At 39.9% G+C, this 20,755-nt stretch overlaps 2 protein-coding genes across 3 annotated transcripts in view; one reads left to right on the top strand and one right to left on the bottom strand.

Moving 5' to 3' along the window:
• The window catches only part of ADGRE1 (adhesion G protein-coupled receptor E1), a 48,787-nt gene extending 36,581 nt beyond the window's left edge, over positions 1-12,206 (top strand). For both annotated transcript variants that reach the window (XM_081234031.1, XM_081234030.1), the window contains 5 exons: positions 1,782-1,848; positions 4,342-4,433; positions 8,503-8,671; positions 8,785-8,889; positions 11,772-12,206. In XM_081234031.1, coding sequence (XP_081090157.1) covers positions 1,782-1,848; positions 4,342-4,433; positions 8,503-8,671; positions 8,785-8,889; positions 11,772-11,777 — 439 coding nt within the window. In that variant the 3' untranslated portion in view covers positions 11,778-12,206. The remainder of the gene's footprint in view (positions 1-1,781; positions 1,849-4,341; positions 4,434-8,502; positions 8,672-8,784; positions 8,890-11,771) is intronic.
• A 4,904-nt stretch (positions 12,207-17,110) lies between these two features.
• Positions 17,111-20,198, bottom strand: LOC308616415 (methyl-CpG-binding domain protein 3-like 2B; the record flags this gene model as incomplete). The annotated part of the gene is made up of 2 exons (XM_081232658.1): positions 17,111-17,689; positions 20,154-20,198. 2 exons carry the CDS (start codon positions 20,196-20,198, stop codon positions 17,111-17,113), a joined length of 624 nt encoding a protein of 207 aa, XP_081088784.1.
• Positions 20,199-20,755: the final 557 nt, after the last annotated feature.

Here is a 20,755-nt window from a genome sequence, read left to right as displayed (position 1 = left end):
TTTTCAGATTCTTTTCATTATAGGTTATTACAAGATATTGAATATAGCTCCCTATGCTATGCAATAGGTCCTTGTCGTTTATCTATTTTATATATAGTAGTGTGTATCTATTAATCCCAAATTCCAAATTTATCCCTCTCCTCTTTTCACCTTTGGAAACCATAAGTTTGTTTTTTATGTCTGTGAGGTCTGACTATCTTGTCAGGAGATAGTGGTGACAATGCAAGGCCACCATGATGAAGTGCCTGATGTTGGTGTGGGTAGTATAAGCCCTGACACAGACCAGAGAAGGATGAGGGCATATGGGAGCTGGAAAGTTCATGGAAGCCTTCCTGGAGGAGGTAGATTTTGAATGAGCCTTGAAAGCTCTACTGAAATGTACACGTAAGTGAGGACAAATCTTGCCTAAGGGAGAGCTCAAGCTGTATTTGGAAAATAGATGGATTGGATTGGAAGAAGAGGAATTTGGGGGGGGGGCATGGAATTTGGTGAATACCTTCTAGGTAGTAGGAACTACAGAAAGTTTTGGAAGAGAGGAGTAGCATTGGCAAGGATTTGAAATGATCTCAGGAGACACTAGGGAGTGGGGAAGTGAGACAGGGAAGAGAAGGAGGAAATACAGGGTGCATTCCTGAGCAGGTTCTGCTGTAGGTAACTGGGGCTCAATCCCAGTAGGCACCTCTGGGGGACTGTGTAGGGCACATACCACAGTTATCCCACCCACGAGGTGAGGGAGCTGGCATATTTATCCAGCTACCTCCCATCAGCCACTGGTTGAGGGCTGCTCCCTGGGGGAACAAATTTTCTAAAGCTTTTAGTCTGATGCCCTCAGGCAGAAATGCAGATGCTAATGAGGAAATTGGCCCGTATTTACTGAAGTATTTATCCTTGAAAGGATATGGGCAGCATTTTCTCGTGATGCAAACATTTTCTTGCCTTTTGATCACTCTACCACTGGTGACTTACATTCCAGGGAGAGAATATCTGGTTGGCCAAACTTGATTATTTTCCTTCTCTTGCTGGGGAAGGCGCACTTCTGCTAAAGGAATATTGGGGTCCTGTTACAAAACATGGCAAAATAGTTGTCAGGTGGTGAAAACAGCAAATATCTACTAGAGGCATGATGGAAAAAGGAAATTAATTCTCCCTCCCTCCTTCCTTTCCCTTCCTCCCTTCCTCCCTCCCTTCTTCCTTCTTTTTCTCCCTTCCTTCCTTCCCTCCCTCCCTTTATTGCTTCATTCCTATTAACAAATAATTTTGGAATGCCTCATCCATGCCAGGATTTGCACTGAGTGCTGGGTATTCAGAGATGAATAAAACGTTCAAAGTCCAAATTCTCATGCAGCTCATAGTCTAGTAGGGGAAGATGGACAATTTACAATAAATAAACAACTGAACAAGATAATTTATGATAGGTGCTATAAAAAAAAGCAGCAAGCTCTGTTAGGAAAGGACCAGGGTAGTGGCTTTTCAGAGGAGGTGACATTCGAGCTGAGATTTGAATGACAAGGTATACTAGTGGAGAGTTCTGGATAAAGGGGTTACAGAGGTTACGAATTGAGAAATGAGCTCTACATAAGGCATTAAGTGAATATTTCAGGAACATTCACCCAGGAAGAAGGTCTGAAAGAGGAAAACTGAAATGTGACCTGGTCCATCATGAAAATTTTCATGTCAGTCTCATCTCCCAATATTCTCTCTCATTAGCATATCTGGCAGGGTGTGAGTAATTTTAGGGTCAGAACTCTGAGACAATCACTGACTCTTGTTTTTCTCCATAGCTGCTGGCTGAATACAGAAACAGGGTTTATCTGGAGTTTCCTGGGGCCAGTGTGCACAATTATAGTGGTAAGCTGATTGCTTGTTGCAGTGTGTTTTGGAGGAGGATCAAGGAGACCCAACGGATCAAGAAGTGCCAGTGGATGTTGCAAAGCTCTGGTCACTTATTCCTCAAACACGTGCTCCATTCTGATCCTTGATTCCTGAGATTTCCAAGTTAGAATGTAATTTCTTTGATTTGTAATTTTTTTTTTTTCGGTACGCGGGCCTCTCGCTGTTGTGGCCTCTCCCGTTGCGGAGCACAGGCTCCGGACGCGCAGGCTCAGCGGCCATGGCTCACGGGCCCAGCCGCTCCGCGGCATGTGGGATCTTCCCGGACCAGGGCACGAACCCGTGTCCCCTGCATTAGCAGGCAGACTCTCAACCACTGCGCCAACAGGGAAGCCCTGTAATATATTTTTTTTAATGCCAGCATGCAAATCCCCTGGAAGGGACCACAGTCTTTATCAATCCTTTGTGTTTCAGTAAGAATGGGTCTATTGATCTTTTCTGAGTACAGATGTTGAATAAGAGAAAAGGTAGAAGAAATTAAGAGCAATTGGTTGGTGGCGGGGGGTGGGGGGAGGGTTGGATAGGGAAATGGTGGGAAAGAGGCAAAGGGAAGCCTGAAGATTATTTATTTATTTATTTATTTATTTATCTATTGCTGTGTTGGGTCTTTGCTGCTGCATGCAGGCTTTCTTTAGTTGTGGCGAGTGAGGGCTACTCTTTGTTGTGGTGCATGGGCTTCTCATTGCGGTGGCTTCTCATGTTTCAGAGCACGGGCTCTAGGCGCATGGGCTTCAGTAGTTGTGGCACGTGGGCTCAGTAGTTGTGGCTCGCGGGCTCTAGAGCACAGGCTCTGTAGTTGTGGAGCATGGGCTTAGTTGCTCCGCGGCATGTGGGATTTTCCTGGACAAGGGCTCCTGTGTCCCCTGCATTGGCAGGCGGATTCTTAACCACTGCGCCACCAGGGAAGCCCCATGGAGATTTAAAAAAAGTTTTATGGGGGTTTAATTGACAAAAACTATATATATTTAAGGTGTGCAACTTGATGTTTTGACGTATGTATACACTGTGAAATGATCACCACAATCAACCTAATTAACAAATCCATCACCTCACATACTTACCATTTTTTCCCTTTTCTTTCTTTGTTGTGAGAACCAGTAAGAGCTACCCTTCTAGCAAATTTCAAGTATATAATACAGTATTGTAACAGAAGTCACCATGTTGTACATTACATCTCTAGAACTTACCTTGCATAACTGAAATTTTGTACCCTTAGACCAACATCTCCCCATCCCCTGGGAGCCACCATTCTACTCTCTGGGAAGACTGGGGAGGTTGAGTACCCTCTCCTTGCTTCCTTGCCTCCAATCTAGATTCTACAGTCCTGCAAGATGAGAGTCTTCTGACTCTCACTCATGGTGGCTTGTTTCCTTGAGTCATTTGTAATTGTTAATTGTGAGCTCATATTTGACTGATCTAAATCTTGGGAATTCTTGAGGTTTTATTCCTCCAGAGGGGTTTTGCTTACTTCTATCAGGTTTTGGGGGTCCATGTATTAGTTTCCTAGGGCTGCCATAACAAAGTATCACAAGCTGGGTAGCTTAGAACAACTGAATTTTATTGACTCGCAGTTCTGGAGGCTAGAAGTCTGAAATCAAGGGGTCAGCAGGCCATGCTCCATCTGAAGGCTCTAGGGAAGAATCTGTTCCAGTCTACTCTCCAAATTCTGGTAGTCTCAGGCATTCCTTGGCTCGCAGATGTCTGTCTTCTCCCTGTATCTCTTCACATTGTCTTCCCTCTGCGCATGTCTGTCTCTATGTCCAAATTTCCCCTTTTTATAAGGACACCAGTCATATTGGATTAGGGCCCACCCTAATGACTTCATTTTAATTTGATCATCTCTGTAAAGACCCTGTATCCAAATACGGTAGCATTCTGAGGTCTTGGGGGTTAGGGCTTCAACATGTCTTATTTTTTGTGTGCGGGAGGACACAATTCAACCCATGATGGGGCACTGGTCTTGATACTAACTTCCCAGATGCATCCAGTGGAAATAAACCAAGAGCAAGCAAAGGCTGTTTATTAGGAGATTGCTATGGTAAGGGAGTCAACCACTTGCATGTCAAATCGCTTGCATTGGTCAGAGACTAAAAAGCAGGCAGATGAGTGGGAAAGCTTTATAGAGGAAAAAAGGGAATGTTTCATGTGTGCCCTGCTTGGAGGCTGTAGGCATGGGGACCCTATGGGTAGGCTAACTAAAAGCAAGGCATTCTATGGGATTGGTTAGGGTTACATACTGGCTTTCTCCTTTTGGCCCTAAATAGGAAGCAGGGGCAGAAATGAGGGAGGCTGTCAATTATTAGTCAAGTCCTGGTCATTTGGGGTCAGTTATTGTGTGGCGTCCTACAGTGGTTACTGTAGACTGTGGGTCAGAGTTCTATTTTTATAGATGGTCTGGTCATCATCCTTTTGTATATCCAATCTCTCCATCCCTTCTGCTTGACTCTGTAGATCAATTCCATCCTCCTGACTGGGACACTGTGGATCCTGAGGCAGAAGATTTCTAGTGTCAGCTCTGAAGTCTCCAAGCTCAAAGATACCAGGTACAGTCCATCCTTCCTTTCCCCTCCTCTTCTAGTCTCCTTTCCTTCTTTCCCCAAATGTTCATTGAGTACCTTTTGTAAGCCTGGTCCTGTGCCCCAAATGGAATAGCACAGTGTCTAGATCAGACTGTCTCAAACCTCAGCACTGCCACTTAAAAGCTGTGTGACCTTAGGCAAGTTACATAACCTCTCTGAAACTCAGTTTCCTCATCTGTAGAATGGGGATGCTAACACTGCCCATTTCATGTGGCTTATGAAGCATTTAGTACAGTTCCTAGGAGGAGTGAGTGTTTCCTGTATTAGAACTATTAAAATATTCTCTAATTCTTCTACTGTGCATACTTATATGTACATATTTACAAAACCAGAATCATACTATTTTATTTGTCTAACCATTTTTCTCTTAACAACATGTAATGAATATTTTTTATTTAATTAGAAATTGTTGACAATATCTTTTTTTATATATAGTGTTTCAGTGTAAAGACCTAGCACAATTTATTCAAATCATCCCTTATTTATGGACATTTAAGTTGTTTCTTTTTTTTTCCTTTCTTTTTTTTTTTTTTACAATTATAAACAATCCTATCTTGAAATATCCTTGTAGGCAAATCTTCTTACACATCTGTTGTTATGAAATACAATAATAGTATGGAGAACAGTATGGAGGTCCCTTACAAAACTAAAAATAGAATTACCATATGACCCAGCAATCCCACTACTGGTCATATACCCAGAGAAAACCATAATTCAAAAAGAGTCATGCACCCCAATGTTCATTGCAGCACTATTTACAATAGCCAGGTCACGGAAGCAACCTAAATCTCCATCGATAGATGAATGGATAAAGAAGATGTGGTACATATATACAATGAAATATTACTCAGCCATAAAAAGGAATGAAACTGGGTAATTTGTAGAGACGTGGATGGACCTAGAGACTGTCATACAGAGTGAAGTAAGTCAGAAAGAGAAAAACAAATATCGTATATTAACGCATATATAATGGAATCTAGAAAAATGGTACAGATGAACCAGTTTGCAAGGCAGAAATAGAGACATAGATGTAGAGCACAAACATATGGACACCAAGGGTAGAAAGTGTGGGGGCGGGATGGTGGTGGGATGAATTGGGAGATTGGGATTGACATGTATACACTGATATGTATAAAATAGATAACAAATAAGAACCTGCTGTATAAAAAAATAAATTAAATAAAATTCAAAAAAATACAATAATAGGCATGAAATTGCCTGAGTCAGAGTAGGTTGGATTGTAACACTGTTAGTATATATTGCAAATCGTTTTCCAGAACATGTTTCCATTTACAATAGTGCTTGTTTACCTGCAGCTTTGCCAACACTAGTGTTTATCATTTTTATTGTTTTCCTGAATTAATATATGAAATTTACAATGTCATTATTTTAGTTTCATATATATATATTTTATCTTACAGATGTGGGACTTTTTCATATTCTTATAGGCCATTTGTTTTCTTAACTTCATCATTCAACTAAAGTTCATTTTAAGAACCTACTAAAACCAGACATTGTCTAGCTTTTATCAACAATAAACTGATGACATCCTTTACTTATTTTCCTGTCAGTGTCCAATCCCTCACTCCTCTTGAATATTTTTTAAAGTTATTTTTTAAAAGTTAGTGCAAAAAGTTGAAACAAAGTTAATACATACAATGGTAAGAAAAATTAAGTAGTGAAAAAGGGAACACATATAAAGTCATTCTCTATCTCTCCCCTGACCCCCTGGGTCCCCAGATCCCTCCTACCCTAAGCAACCATTATCACTTAAGTTGACCTTCCTTCCAGAATATTCTATACTTATATATCCATTACATAAATGATAGGATACTGTATGTATTATTCTGTACTTTGTGTTTTCCACATATTATGTACCTTACATCATATCAATACTTAAGGTTAAAAACAATAACAAAAGGGAATTCCCTGGTGGTCCAGTGGTTAGGACTCTATGCTTCCATTGCAGGGGGCACGGGTTCCATTCCTGATTGGGGAACTAAGATCCTGCAAGCCACATGGCATGGCCAAAAAATAAAAACAAACAAACAAACAAAAAACAACTAATGAAAATATTTATTTTGTGCCAGACACTGTTCTAAGCACCCTTAGTGTCTTCCCATCTCATTATTTAATCTGTAGAGCAAGCAATATCTCTGTATAGGTATTGTATTATTATCTCTATATCAGTTTGAGGAAACTAAGGCACAATGAAGTTAAGTAACTTACAAAGACCATAAAGTTAGTGAATGGATCAGTCAGAATTTATTTGTGGGCAGTCTGACCCAGAGCCTGTATCCTTATCCACTCTGGTACATTGTGACTCTCATCTCATTTAAAAAATGTTTTTATAATCTACTCTTTATATCTATAGATTTGTCTATTCTGGACATTTCTTATCAATTGAATCATACACTATGTGGCCTTTTGTGTCTGGCTTCTCTCACTGAGCAACATGTTTTCAACGTTCATCCACGTTGTAGCGAGTGTCAGTGCTTCATTACTTTTTTTTTGTTTTTTTGTGTATTTTTGTGGTATGTGGGCCTCTCACTGTTGTGGCCTCTCCCGTTGCGGAGCACAGGCTGAGGATGCACAGGCTCAGCGGCCATGGCTCACGGGCCCAGCCACTCCGTGGCATGTGGGATCTTCCTGGACCGGGGCACAAACCCACGTCCCCTGCATCGGCAGGCAGACTCTCAACCACTGCACCACCAGGGAAGCCCCCTGCTTCATTACTTTTTATGACTGAATAATATTCCACTATATGGATGGACCACATTGTGTGCATCCATTCATCTGTTGATGGACATTTGGGTTGTTTTAGTTGGGGGATAAGTAAATAGGGAATGGCTGCTTGATAGGTACATAGTTTCTTTTTGGGGTGATAAAAATGTCTTGGAACTGGATGGTGATGATGTTTGTACGTTGTGAATGTGCTCAATGCCACGGAGTTGCACACTTTCAGTGGCCAAAATGGTTAATCTTATGGTATGTGAGTTTTGCCTCCAATAAAAAGGAAGGCTTCATAGTATTTCATATGATGGCTTCACGGTTCACTTAATGTATCCCAAATTCTTGGACAGGTAGGTCCTTCTAGCCTTTAAAACTTTTTTTATTGATGTATGGTTGATTTACAATGTTGTGTTAATTTCTGCTGTACAGCAAAGTGACTTAGTTGTATATATATATATTTTTTTTCATATTCTTTTACATTGTGGTTTGTCACAGGATACTGAATATAGTTCCCTGTGCTATACAGTAGGACCTTGTTGTTTATCCATTCTATATATAATAGCTTGCATCTGCTAATCCCAAACTCCAAATCCATCCTTCCCCCATCCCCCGCTTTGGCAACCACATGTCTGTTCTCTATGTCTGTGAGTCTGTTTCTGTTTTGTAGATAAGTTCATTTGTGTCATATTTTAGATTCCACACGTAAGTGATATCATATGGTATTTGTCTTTCTCTTTCTGACTTACATACTTTTTCATACTTAGTATGATAAAAATGGCATTATTTCATTCTTTTTAATGGTTGAGTAAATATTCCATTGTGTGTGTGTATAAATATATATACATAGAAATGTGCACATATATACACACATATATACATATATATACAATATATATGTGATATATATATTGTGTGTATATATATATATATATATATATATATATATATATATATACACAAACCACATCTTCTTTATCTGTTGATGGACATTTAGGTTGTTTCCATGTCTTGTCTATTGTAAATAGTGCCTTCTAGCCTTTTATTACTACAGACAATATTGCATTAAATACATGTGTCCACACATCTTTGTGTCCATGTGTATCTGTAGGCCAATTGCCTTTTCAATGTCTGTAGGAATTGATTTTCCTACCTCTAGGCTTGGAGCCTCTGTTCCACGTTTATTCTCACCCAGGTAACGGGTCACATGGTGGCAGCCTCAGGCTAAACCTGGGAGAGTGGTGGCCCATGAGGACAACAGCCACCTCCTAGAACATTATCCTCTGCAAATCTTCCCCTCCAGGTTACTGACATTCAAAGCTTTTGCCCAGATCTTCATCTTGGGGTGTTCCTGGGTGTTGGGCATTTTCCAGATTGGACCCATGGCCAATATCATGGCTTACTTGTTCACCATCATCAACAGCCTGCAAGGAGCCTTCATCTTTCTCATTCATTGTCTGCTCAACCGCCAGGTATGTAGCTGCTGCCCTCCCAGTTCCCCTCCTTCCAGGGCTCATGCCTTTGCCCACACATGCCCCTGCATCTAAGAGTGATTCATCTCCCCATGATGTGTCTCCACCTTCAGGTACGGGAAGAATACAGAAGATGCATGACCAGGAAGACCAAACCCAGCTCCCAGTCTGAGACCTCAGGGATCGTACTGTCATCCGTTCCCTCCACTTCCAAAACGGTAAGAGTCTGCATGTTGTATGCAGGTTCTGGTCAGACAGAATGTCTGCTTCTTAGCAATACTAGACAGCACTGTATGTTGAGTACCTACTGTGAGCTAAACACGGACACGGGTATTAACTCATTTGATAAAGTTTGGGGTTTAAGGGTGGGGGTTTGGGAGCCTGACTGCCTGGATTTAAATGCCAGCTCTGCCCCTCAGTAGCTATGCAAACTAAAAAAGATAAAATTATGACTCACAGATATAAAATAAGCATATGTCAAGGATTTTATTCTGCTCATTAATCAGTGAGGGAAGCAGCAGATGTTATAACTGGTTCACAAGAGAACGCAAAGAACAGACGTGTATGTGTATTACATCATACATATAATGTGTACAATGTATATAATGTACACATATACATAGCACACATATAATGTATACAATATTCACAATGTATACATAATACATAATATTATTACTTTATATATATGTATGTTCTTTGTGTTCTCTTTTGAACCAATTATAACATCTGCCTGTTTTCCTCATTTATAATTATATGTAATATATGAACATATAATTATATATTATATAATTATACATATAATTGTAAATATACAGACATATAATTATTCACATTATAATATATAAAATTTATATTATATAATATATAAATATATATTATATATAAATTTCATATATAATATTTATAAATTATACATAATTATACATAAATGTATTTTATACATAATTGTATTTTATACATAATTATAAATATACAGCCATTATATAATTATTAATATTATATAATATAATCATACATATAAATATACAGACGTATATAATATATTTAAAATTCATATATGTGTATTACTTATGTGTTAATATATGTGAATTAAATACATATATAATCTCAATAATATTGAAATGAGAGTGCAAGTAAAGGAAAAACAGATTTTTCTATGAAATTATTTTCCATCACTGTCAGTTATTTAAAATTTACAGAATTGTAAAATAACTCCACCATAGATCAGATAATACCCAAAGGGGTATCCTCTAACAATGCATCATTTTTGTTCGAAGCACACATTTTCTCCTACACAATGGATCTCATCCAGTCTCATGGCTACAAACACCATCTATTAGCAATGACCCCCATATTATAAATAATGTGAAGTTTAGCCCCCTCTCCTGAATTCTAGACTCATATAACCTGCCACCTACCAAATGCCCCCACTTAGATGTCTAATAGATGTTGCAGATGTAACATGTTCCAAATGAGCTTCTGATTCCTCTACCTCTCATTTCCACATAGGGTCTTCTATTTTTCTATTGCTCGGGAGTGAAGGTGTGAAGTTAACCTTGACTCTGCTTTTCTTCTCACTCTCTTCCATCTCTGATTCATCAGCAAATCCTGATGACTCTTTCTCAAAATGGATCCAGAGTCTGATCGCTTCTCTTTCCCTTCATTCCTTCCACTGTGGTCCAAGTCCAAGTCTCTAGCCAGGATGATGGAAATAGCCTCAAAAGTGTCCTTCCTGCTGCCTCTCTTGCCTTTTCCCTGCCCTACCTTTGGTCTATTCTCCCTACAGCAGCCAGAGGGCACTCGTGAACCCCTGAGTCAGGTCACATTACTTCTCTGCCTACAACACTCCATGGCTCCCACCTTACTCAGAGTAAAGCCAAACTCAGAGGGCATTCATGAATCCCTGAGTCAGGTCACATTATTTCTCTGCCTACAGCACTCCATGGCTCCCACCTTAGAGTAAAAGTCAAAGTCCTCCTGGTGGCCCACAAGGCCTTGTCTGATCTGACTCTCTTTTCCTTTTTGACCTTGTCTTCTATTAATTGACCTCTCACTTCACACTGCTCCACCCTCACTGGCCTGTTCAAGATTCTTCAAACATGCCAGGCTCATTTCCTCCTTAGGAACCTTGAACTGAATGCTCTTGAATGTCTTGAATGTTTTTGTCCTAATACCTGCATGGACAACTCCCTCACTTCCCTCATGTCCTTCAAATCTTTGTTCCAGTCATTTCTTATCAATGAAATTTCCTCTGACAACTGTATTTTGCACAGCCTCCTATTCCCCTACCCTGGTGTTCATGCTTCCTCCACGCACCTTGTCTTGATTTTCTTTTCCATGCTTTCCACTTTCTAACACTATAATTTCCTTATTCGTCTCATTTAATTTTTATCGTCTTCCATCCCCCTCTAGAAGGTCTTATTTTTTTTCACTGATGTATTCCAAGCACAAGTAACTAAGATCCAGTGGCTTAAATAAATATGAAATTCTTTTTCTTGCAAGAATAGAAGTCCAGAGTTAGGTGTTGCTGGTATTGGTTCTGTTGCTTAGTGGTGTTGTTAAGGATCTAAGCTCTCCCTAGATTTCCATTCCACTGACAACATGTTGGCTTTTCATCAATTATTTTCATGGTTGCAAGGTGGTTGCCATAACTCCAGACATTGTGACCACGTTCAAGGCAGGAAGGAGAGGGATGGGGCAGAGTGGTAAACTCTCCTTTCAGCCTTCTCCCTTTAACAGGAAACAAAAGCTTTTCCAGAAGCCCCTTAGCAGATTTCCCTTTCATCTAATTGGCCAGAACTGCATCACATGACCACTCATAGTTACAAAGGAATTTGAAAAAACAAGTATTCTGCTTTCTAGCTTCTAGAATGGGAATATCAATAGTGAAAAGGTTGAGAATAGCTTTTGAGTCTGCCAACAGTGCCTGCCACCCTAGGTGTAATCACTGTTAACATTTAAATGTTTATCCTTCTAGTTTTTATTGCCATATGTATCTCTGTCTGTATTTATAAGACCCATGCCCACATAGATCTGATCCCTGGACTCACACTTGTACTAATACTGCCACTGTTTCTGATTCTAATTTCTCTCACAGGGTTAAAGTCCTTTCTTGCTTTCAAATACACTATGAAACAACATTTCAGGAAAGCAGGTGCCTGCAGGAGCCTCCTCAGAAATCTTCTCTTCTCGGCTTAATTTGGAAATGCAGGATCCTGCCAGCACCAGAACTCTCTGGGAAATTCGGATCATGGACGGATATGTGGGATGGTCTTCCCATGGCTTCATGTCCTGCTGAGAAACAAGAGTTCCTGTTCCAGCTTACCATTTTATCTTCTGCGCTCTGCAACTCTTTGACTTTCCAGAGTTTTGCGGAGAAAACAGATCGCAGTGCAATGGCGGGACCAAGAACTTCTGGCTACCATTTTGTTTTGTCCTAAGTCCATTGATGTGTGGCTTCATGAGTGCCTCTCCAGCATCTATCACATGCTTGACACAGAGAGTAGCCCTCAATAAATGATGTGTCCTCTGACTGACTAGCTTACCTTTCAACAAAGAACCCTCCTGCTTTTATAGAAATGAACAGTAAAATTGTAAGGAGAGCCTCAGGGGATAAATAAAGCACACACACTTATAGGCAGAAACACTTAAAAGAGTTATGTTGGTAAGTAGGAGCAGTCAAAGGGAATTAAGAGGTACAAACTTCTAGGTGTAAAATAAATAAGTGACAAAAATGTAAGGTTCAGCAGAGTGAATATAGTCAATATTTTATGATAACTTTAGAGTATAATCTATAAAAATATCAAATTACGATGCTGTACACCTGAAAGTAACACAATACTGTAAGTCAACTATATTTCAACTAAGAAAAAAAGAAGGAAGTGAAAATTCAACATGTAGATCTCCCCTCTGTGGCCACTCTAATACCTCCCTAATCAAAGTGTGGTCCATGGACCAGAAAAATCAGCCTCACCTTGTTAGAAAAGTAGGATATCAGGTGCCACCCCAAATCTGCTGAACCAGAGCCTGCATTTTTTTACTTTTTATTTTGTTTTATTTATTCATTTTTTGGCTGTATTGGGTCTTCATTGCTGTGCACAGCCTTTCTCTTGTTGCGGTGAGTGGGGGCTACTTTTCATTGTGGTGCACAGTCTTCTCATTGCAGTGGCTTCTCTTGTTGTGGAGCATGGGCTCTAGGCACGCGGGCTTCAGTAGTTGCAGCACATGGACTCAGTAGTTGCAGCACGTGGGCTCTAGGGCACGTGGGCTTCAGTAGTTGTGGCATGTGGGCTCAGTAGTTGTGGCTCATGGGCTCTAGAGCACAGAGAGCCTGCATTTTAATGAGATCCCCAGGGGGTTTGTGTTGGACTCATGAATGTTCTAGAATATTCTTCTGTTTGCCATACTGATAGCTCAGCTCGTCTTTAAACCCAGAAAGGAAACATTTATTTTGGGAATTTACACCTGCCATTCCCTCTTCCTATGACATTTTTCCTCAAAATCTGATTCATTGTTATCCTCTCTTTGAGTCTCAGCTTAGTCATCACTTCCACTAGGAAACATTCTTTGAATCTCTCTTTTTTAAAAAAGTGAAGTATAGTTGATTTACTATATTATATTATTCTTTGAATCTCTTGAAGTAGGATTAGATATTATCTCTGTGTGTCTCCTAAGGCTTTGCTGAGCTGAAACAAATAGACTGTCAGATATTTCTCCAGCAAAAATGGGTTTATTTGGTATCAGTGGAGAATTACAATTCAGGGTCTGCAACATGCAACATGTGGTGAGCCACAAGCAAGTTCTTGTACGGCAAGGGAAAGAGAACTCTTTTAAAGAGAGGAAAAGGAAGTTAAGAGGGCTATAGTAAACAAAGAGTCCAAGGCTTTTATTGGCTGAGTCCTTGCCAGGAAAGAAAAGAAGTCTTTCTTCTTCTTGGGCTCTGCTATCAACACAGGACTTGAGAACTCCCTTTTCTTGCCTCCCAACTCTATTTACTTTAGCTTTCTGTTTATTAATTTTTTTTTTACAACTTCATGCTTTCTAGCCCTGTACTATAATTTCCCTTTTTTGGGGGTGTCTCCAACAAACTCTGAACTCCATCCGTACAGAGAATTGTATTTAGTAGGTTCTCCATAAATATGTTGAATGAATGAGGGAATGAATGAATTCTCTCCATTTTGAAGCTGAGGAACCTGAGACCCAGAGAGCTTAAGTACCTTTCTCAGCGTTACACAGGTGTAGGTGGCTGAGCTTGGCTTTCAGCTCTTGATAATAGAGCTCCTCTTCCAGACCCCTGGCCCCTCGCCTTCTCTTCCTTTGACCTCAGGAATTCTTGGGGACACAGAGAAGAGACTAAATATTTACTTTGAATCAACTTACCACTTAGGATTCAATTGGCTCAGTAATAACCATGTGTTGGACAATTTGATAGCAACATTAAACTTGGTTGTCAGAGGCTTGGTTTTTGTCATTTGTGGCAGCCACAACTTGGGAGGGGGCTGACACATGTTTACAAACAAGGGTTCATTTATGATAGGTAGGTCTTCACTGCTTGGCTTATCCAGAGTGTTCTGTACAGAGGTGACAGTTCTAAGGGATATTGAAATGAGACTGCACAGCTCTTACCTTTAGCCAATATAGGTAGATTGATTGCATCAGTGGCCTCAAGATGGGTCTCCATGTCTCCACACCCCTTCCCTGCGACTTTGTAACTCCTTCCCACTCTGACTCAGACTTGGCTTTGAGACTTGCTTTGGCCAAAGGAATATTAGCAAGTGTGACTCAGAGGTTTCAAAAGTGAGTGTGCCATCCTTTTTGCCCTTTATGTGATTAATCTTGCTTGATTTTGCATCCCTGCCTCTGCCATGAGAATATGCCCAGGATAACCTGCTGGACATATGTGAGAAACATATGGAAGAGAGTTTAGTCATCCTATTATACCAGCTGAGGTTTTCCATAATCAGCCACCTAGCCAACTTGTAGCTGACTGTGATCATATGAGTGAGCCCAGCCAAGATCAGCACCCTGCCCCAACCAACCCACAGACTCAGCAGCAACAATCAAGCCTCATTTTTTTCAGACACTTAGTTTCATGAGTGGTTTGTTATGAAACATTACTTTTGGCAATTGCCCCAACTGATATAGTAGCCAATGGGTTGTCAATCTTTTGCATTTGATTGCAACAACTTGAAATAGACAAAGAGAAAGATTGGATCTCCATTTCCTCTTAGTTATTAGGACCTATAAATCTATAATCGTTGAATTAAAGCTCTTTCTGAAGAAGATCTGTGCAAGGCTTTATCTGTTTCTGCAACAGTATTACATGTTGGTCTAAAATACAGTCACCTTCAGGAATCCTATATTTCTAAAGTAAGTGGGTAAAGTTATGATCTCCACAATAGGATTTTTTCTTACTATAAACATCAAGCTTGGTGTATTTCTTCACCCCCATGTCTCATATGCCTCCACTAAAGGGAGAAAAGAGACTTAGGATAAAACCTGCATAGTTCTTAAATCCCATAAAGTGCAATAACATTGTCCTCTTACAATCCAAATAATTTATGGTGTCCCCCACCCACAAAATACAAATCCATCCAGTCAAGAAATATTTATTGACCACTGACAATGTGACTTCCCACCCCAGATCATTAAACTAGTTGAAAAAAATTGAAAAGTTGAAATGTAAGGATATTAGAATGTAAAATATTATTTTAAATTTAAATATTTTATTTATAACTCAACCAGAATTTTGAAAATTTTACTTTCTTTGTTTTACTAGAAGCAAACTCATCAATAATATTTTCAAAATCAAGTTCTAGGGAAAAAAATGAACCTTTAAAAAGTACATTTAAAAAGAGTATGTAAAAATGTTTGCAAATGAAGCAACTGACAAAGGATTAATCTCCAAAACTTACAGGCAGCTCATGCAGCATAATATCAAAAAACTAAACAACCCAATCCAAAAATGGGCAGAAGACCTAAATAGACATTTCTCCAAAGAATATATACAGATTGCCAACAAACACATGAAAGAATGCTCAACATCATTAATCATTAGAGAAATGCAGATCAAAACTGCAATGAGATATCACTTCACACTGGTCAGAATGGACATCATCAAAAAATCTACAAACAATAAATGCTGGAGAGGGTGTGGAGAAAAGGGAACCCTTTGCACTGTTGGTGGGAATGTAAATTGATACAGCCACTATGGAGAACAGTATGGAGGTTCCTGAAAAAACTAAAAATAGAACTACCATACGACCCAGCAATCCCACTACTGGGCATATACCCTGAGAAAACCATAATTCAAAAAGAGTCATGTGCCACAATGTTCATTGCAGCTCTACTTACAATAGCCAGGACATGGAAGCAACCTAAGCGTCCATCGACAGATGAATGGATAAAGAAGATGTGGCACATATATACAATGGAATATTACTCTGCCATAAAAAGAAACGAAATTGAGTTACTTGTAGTGAGGTGGATGGACCTAGAGTCTGTCATACAGAGTGAAGTAAGTCATAAAGAAAAAAACAAATACCGTATGTTAACACATATATATGGATTCTAAAAAAAAAAAATGGTCATGAAGAACCTAGGGGCAGGATGGGAATAAAGACGCATACCTACTAGAGAATGGACTTGAGGACACAGGGCATGGGAAGGGTAAGCTGGGACAAAGTGAGAGAGTGGCATGGACATATATACACTACCAAACGTAAAATAGATAGCTAGTGGGAAGCAGCCGCATAGTGCAGGGAGATAAGCTCGGTGCTTTGTGTCCACCTAGAGGGGTGGGATAGGGAGGGTGGGAGGGAGATGCAACAGGGAGGGGATATGGGGATATATGTATGCGTATGGCTGATTCACTTTGTTGTACAGCAGAAACTAACACACCATTGTAAAGCAATTATACTCCAATAAAGATGTTTTTAAAAAGTCTTATGTCTGATTTAGGATTTGACACAATTACAAAAAAAAGGTGTTAAAATGAGAAGTAAAAAGCAAGCTTAATAAAATTTTATAACATTAATATTAAAAAATAATCTCTAGAGTAGGTATCATTTCTTGCCTAAGTGTAAGCAATGTAAGAAAATATTATAACAAAAAACATTAAATAATCCCCCCAGACTACATTACCTCTGTAGAATTCAATAGAGAAATCCTGACAGAGATTGAAGTGTACAAAGATAAGGAAAAATCATTTTTCTTGTCACATGAAACCCAATCTCTTACTCAGAAAAACATTTACTCTTGTCATTTTTGTCTACCAAGAGTTTAACAGAGTACAATGTTAATCTAACAAAGCATCTCAGTCCAGAAACATGGTTGACACTTAAAGAGGCAAGTAGAACGGAGGGCTGTCCTGCAGTGAACCACTTCCCAGGGGCCGCAGCACTCGGCTTCTTCAGGACAGTCTTGTCCATTTTTCACCTAGTTCTCAGGGCTCCTGGCTCTCTCTGTCTCCCTGGCAAGCCTGTCTGCCCTCAAGGCCATACCCAGTCTCTCCCTTGCTCTTTTCACTTTCCGAGACTGTCGGCGAATATCTGCATATGTTACTCGTTGCCTGCAGAGGGTCTGTGGGAGGAAGAGACCCAATCCTGGGATCATCTCTGCCCCGTCTGAAGACTGGGTAGTGATGGCTTCAGGGCTGGTGTGCAGAGACCCGTCACCAGCACGGCCCAGGGATTCATCACGCGGGGCAATTACTCTGAAAATAATTGCGCTGTCCAACGTGCTGAAAGATTCTCCTTCAGGGCTGTAGACCTGGAGCCCCTGCAGTCTCCTGAATGCACAGACTTGCTGGGGCTTCTCCAAGTTCCCCTCGCATCGACGGCGCCTGACCGCCTTGTCAGGATGAGAAGTTATCTTTGTGACTTGCCTCTTGAAAATGCAGCTGGTCAGCCTCATAGGAAGTGCAGTTCTGTCACGACGTCTGTGCTTGGCCTTGGCTAAATGGTCTTGTCTTTTCTTCTCCAGCGTCTCAGCCATCATATTTCTTTTGAGCTTCCCCTGTGAAAACAAAATGAAATGTAACATTTGAATAAAGTGGGAGATGAAACCACTGCCGGTCATGGAGAATGTTCTCAGCTCGTTTGGATAACCACTCCTCTCTCCCTAGAGAAATGAATCTCAATTTACTCTGCATCACAGTCTTTCAGAGGGTTGTTAGAACCCAGATTTCTGGATCTCAATGCAAGTAAGTCTGGGGTGAGGACAAGAAATTGCGTTTCTAGGTGATTCCAACTGATGCTGGTGCTGCTAGTACCGGCACCACACACTGAGAACTGAAGCCTGGGACATCAAACAGATAGGAGTCAAAGACAGAAAGCTCCAGGTCATTACCCAGTACCAATTCCAGACTTTCCCCTCCACCATCCTCCCTTGAGGAGGTTTTCCTCTTACCATCTCTGTACTGTCAACTCCGCACACGCTGGTACCCCCTAATCCAACATTATCTGGACAAAAAGATCACAGGGTTCTTTGAATACCAAGACATTAAACTTTTTTTTTTTTTTTTTTTTTTTTTGCGATACGCGGGCCTCTCACTGTCGTGGCCTCTCCCGTTGCGGAGCAAAGGCTCCGGACGCGCAGGCTCAGCGGCCATGGCTCACGGGCCCAGCCGCTCCGCGGCGTGTGGGACCTTCCCGGACCGGGGCACGAACCCGTGTCCCCTGCATCGGCAGGCGGACTCTCAACCACTGCGCCACCAGGGAAGCCCTGTAAATAACAATTTTTACTCCCTGACTCCCATCCTCCCCTCCTCCTACTCCTCTCTCTGCTATCTCAACACAACAATTGATGCTTCTTAGAAGTTGGTCCTGCTCTCACATCTGTTCTACATCCAAACCTTCTTCTAGGCAATGCCATCCACTCCCCTGCCTTCAAATACCATTAATGAACTAGAAATGCTCACAGATTCACCGATCTGGCTTCAACTCTAAGACCCAAATATCCATCTGCCTACCCACCACATCAGTGATAATAATATCCATGACTCAACTCACTGTGACCAGGTCCCAAGTTGAACCAGCCAATTCCCCAAATAGTTCATCCTTATCTCAATGTCTCCACAAACTCACTTGTTGGAACTAATACAGCATTTGCCCCTGAATGGCATTCTGGACGCCCTACCACCCCACATTCTTATACCAATTAGCCAACCATTTGCCCTCCTGAATCCACCTGAAGGTTCCCAACTTTTGAATAATTCTTGAGCACCTTTCAATTTGACCTACAAAATGCCACAGAATGACCTTTCCTTTTCCCATATCAAAATTAATCTTACATTTTCTCTGCATAAATTTTTTTAATTTTAATTTTATGTGGAATATTATCTACTTATTTGAGATTGCTTTTCTCACTAAGTTGGGTACTCAATGAAGAGAGGATAATAAGAATTTTAATACTTCCACTGATATAGTCATTTAGTGCTTTGGCTTTCCAAGGTGCTCAGATATCTTTTTTAAGAGAAGTTATGCAAACTCCAAAAACTACTTTCCAAATTTTTCTAATAAATGCACACAACTATAATTATAAAATGAGTTAGTTTGTTTTGTGGTGGACTGCAATCAATTGTCACTAAGATTTCAATCCTTTCTCTCTGTGATCCATTATAAGTCTCCTCACAATAATCTGTTTCAACTGTGAACCTAATCAGTGCACCTTTCCTTTTAAATCTCACATTTCTGTGTTTGAAGATATTTTTTTAAAGGGAAAACATAAAACTCACTTTATTCCTGTTGTCCTGACATTATAATGAATACTACCCCTTTCATTACTCAAAATGTAATGAAATGTTTGATAGAAAAATGACTTGATCTGCCTATTTATAGAGCAGCTGTTATATGCCAAGTTGTGCACTAAAACACACTACTCGGAATTTAACTTAACAAAGTCATTGCCCTAGATTATTTTAATCTTGATGAGAGAAAAGGGTTATAGACTAAGGAATGTCTAGTAATAGCTTTAGGTATAATTAGGTGCTATTATAAACAGCAAGGCCAACACAAAGACAGAGAGGGAAAGAGAGGGATAGGGAGGAATAGAAGTAAGAAGGGAGAGTAGAAAAAAGAAATTAACTACAATGATGGATGACAAAGAAACTGGAGAGCCCTATTTGAAGCAGAAAACAGAATTTTTTTTAAAGAAAAAAAGACCAAACACATTGTGGGCAAATAATTGTCCATAGAGGAGAATGATTTAAACATTCTAGAGCCAAATACTACTTCCACTACCTAGTGATTTTGGTTAAAACACACAAACACACACACACACACACACATTTCATCTATTATCCAAAAAGATCTTCATATACAAAAATATACACAATCTTGACTATTTCTTAAGAAACATTAACACCTGGGAAATAACTTTCAATGAGATACCTTCTTGTTTTTAGAGCTAAATTAGATTTTACAGAAGAAAAAAGCATCCTAATGTACACTCTTGCTATCAGTATGGATTCCACACTCACCAGAAGAGGCTGGCTTGGAAAACTGGTCCATTCAGGTTCCCCCATCTTCCGAGAGCTGTCCTTGGACCCACCCTTGAGATGCAGACAGCCTGTGTCTTGCTGGAAAGTGCAGTGACTTCTGCCTCTGATTCCCCCTTTTATAGGGGAAGAGAGTGGACAACCCAATCAGGAGACAACCCAATCCAGAGGACACACTCTATCTCAGATCAGAGGCATTGGAGAAATTCCCAAATCTTTCCACACAAACACAAGAATTTGGGGCTATGGACAATATTAGACACTATTGAATAATATGAAATACTATATGAAAAAATTTAATACATTTGTGAATGGGGGTGCTATTTGTACTTTCTATCAAAAATTTAATGTTTCCTTTTTCACTCAGTATGGATACCTTCTACAAAAATAGTTATGGACGTTTCTATATGCTAAAATTTCCACACAACTTATGTTTTCATAGAAAAAACTACAGATTTTGTATAAATGTTTATCAATAAAAGAATGTCCAAAATATTTACTAACAGGTCTATAAAGTCTATATCACAGAATCATTGAAAAGAACTCAATATTTTGTACATTTAAATTTCACCTAATTACTGGTA

Source organism: Mesoplodon bidens (assembly GCF_964165515.1).
Source record: "Mesoplodon bidens genome assembly, chromosome: 4".
NCBI lineage: Eukaryota > Metazoa > Chordata > Mammalia > Artiodactyla > Ziphiidae > Mesoplodon > Mesoplodon bidens.
This window is presented reverse-complemented; position numbering and strand designations above follow the sequence as displayed.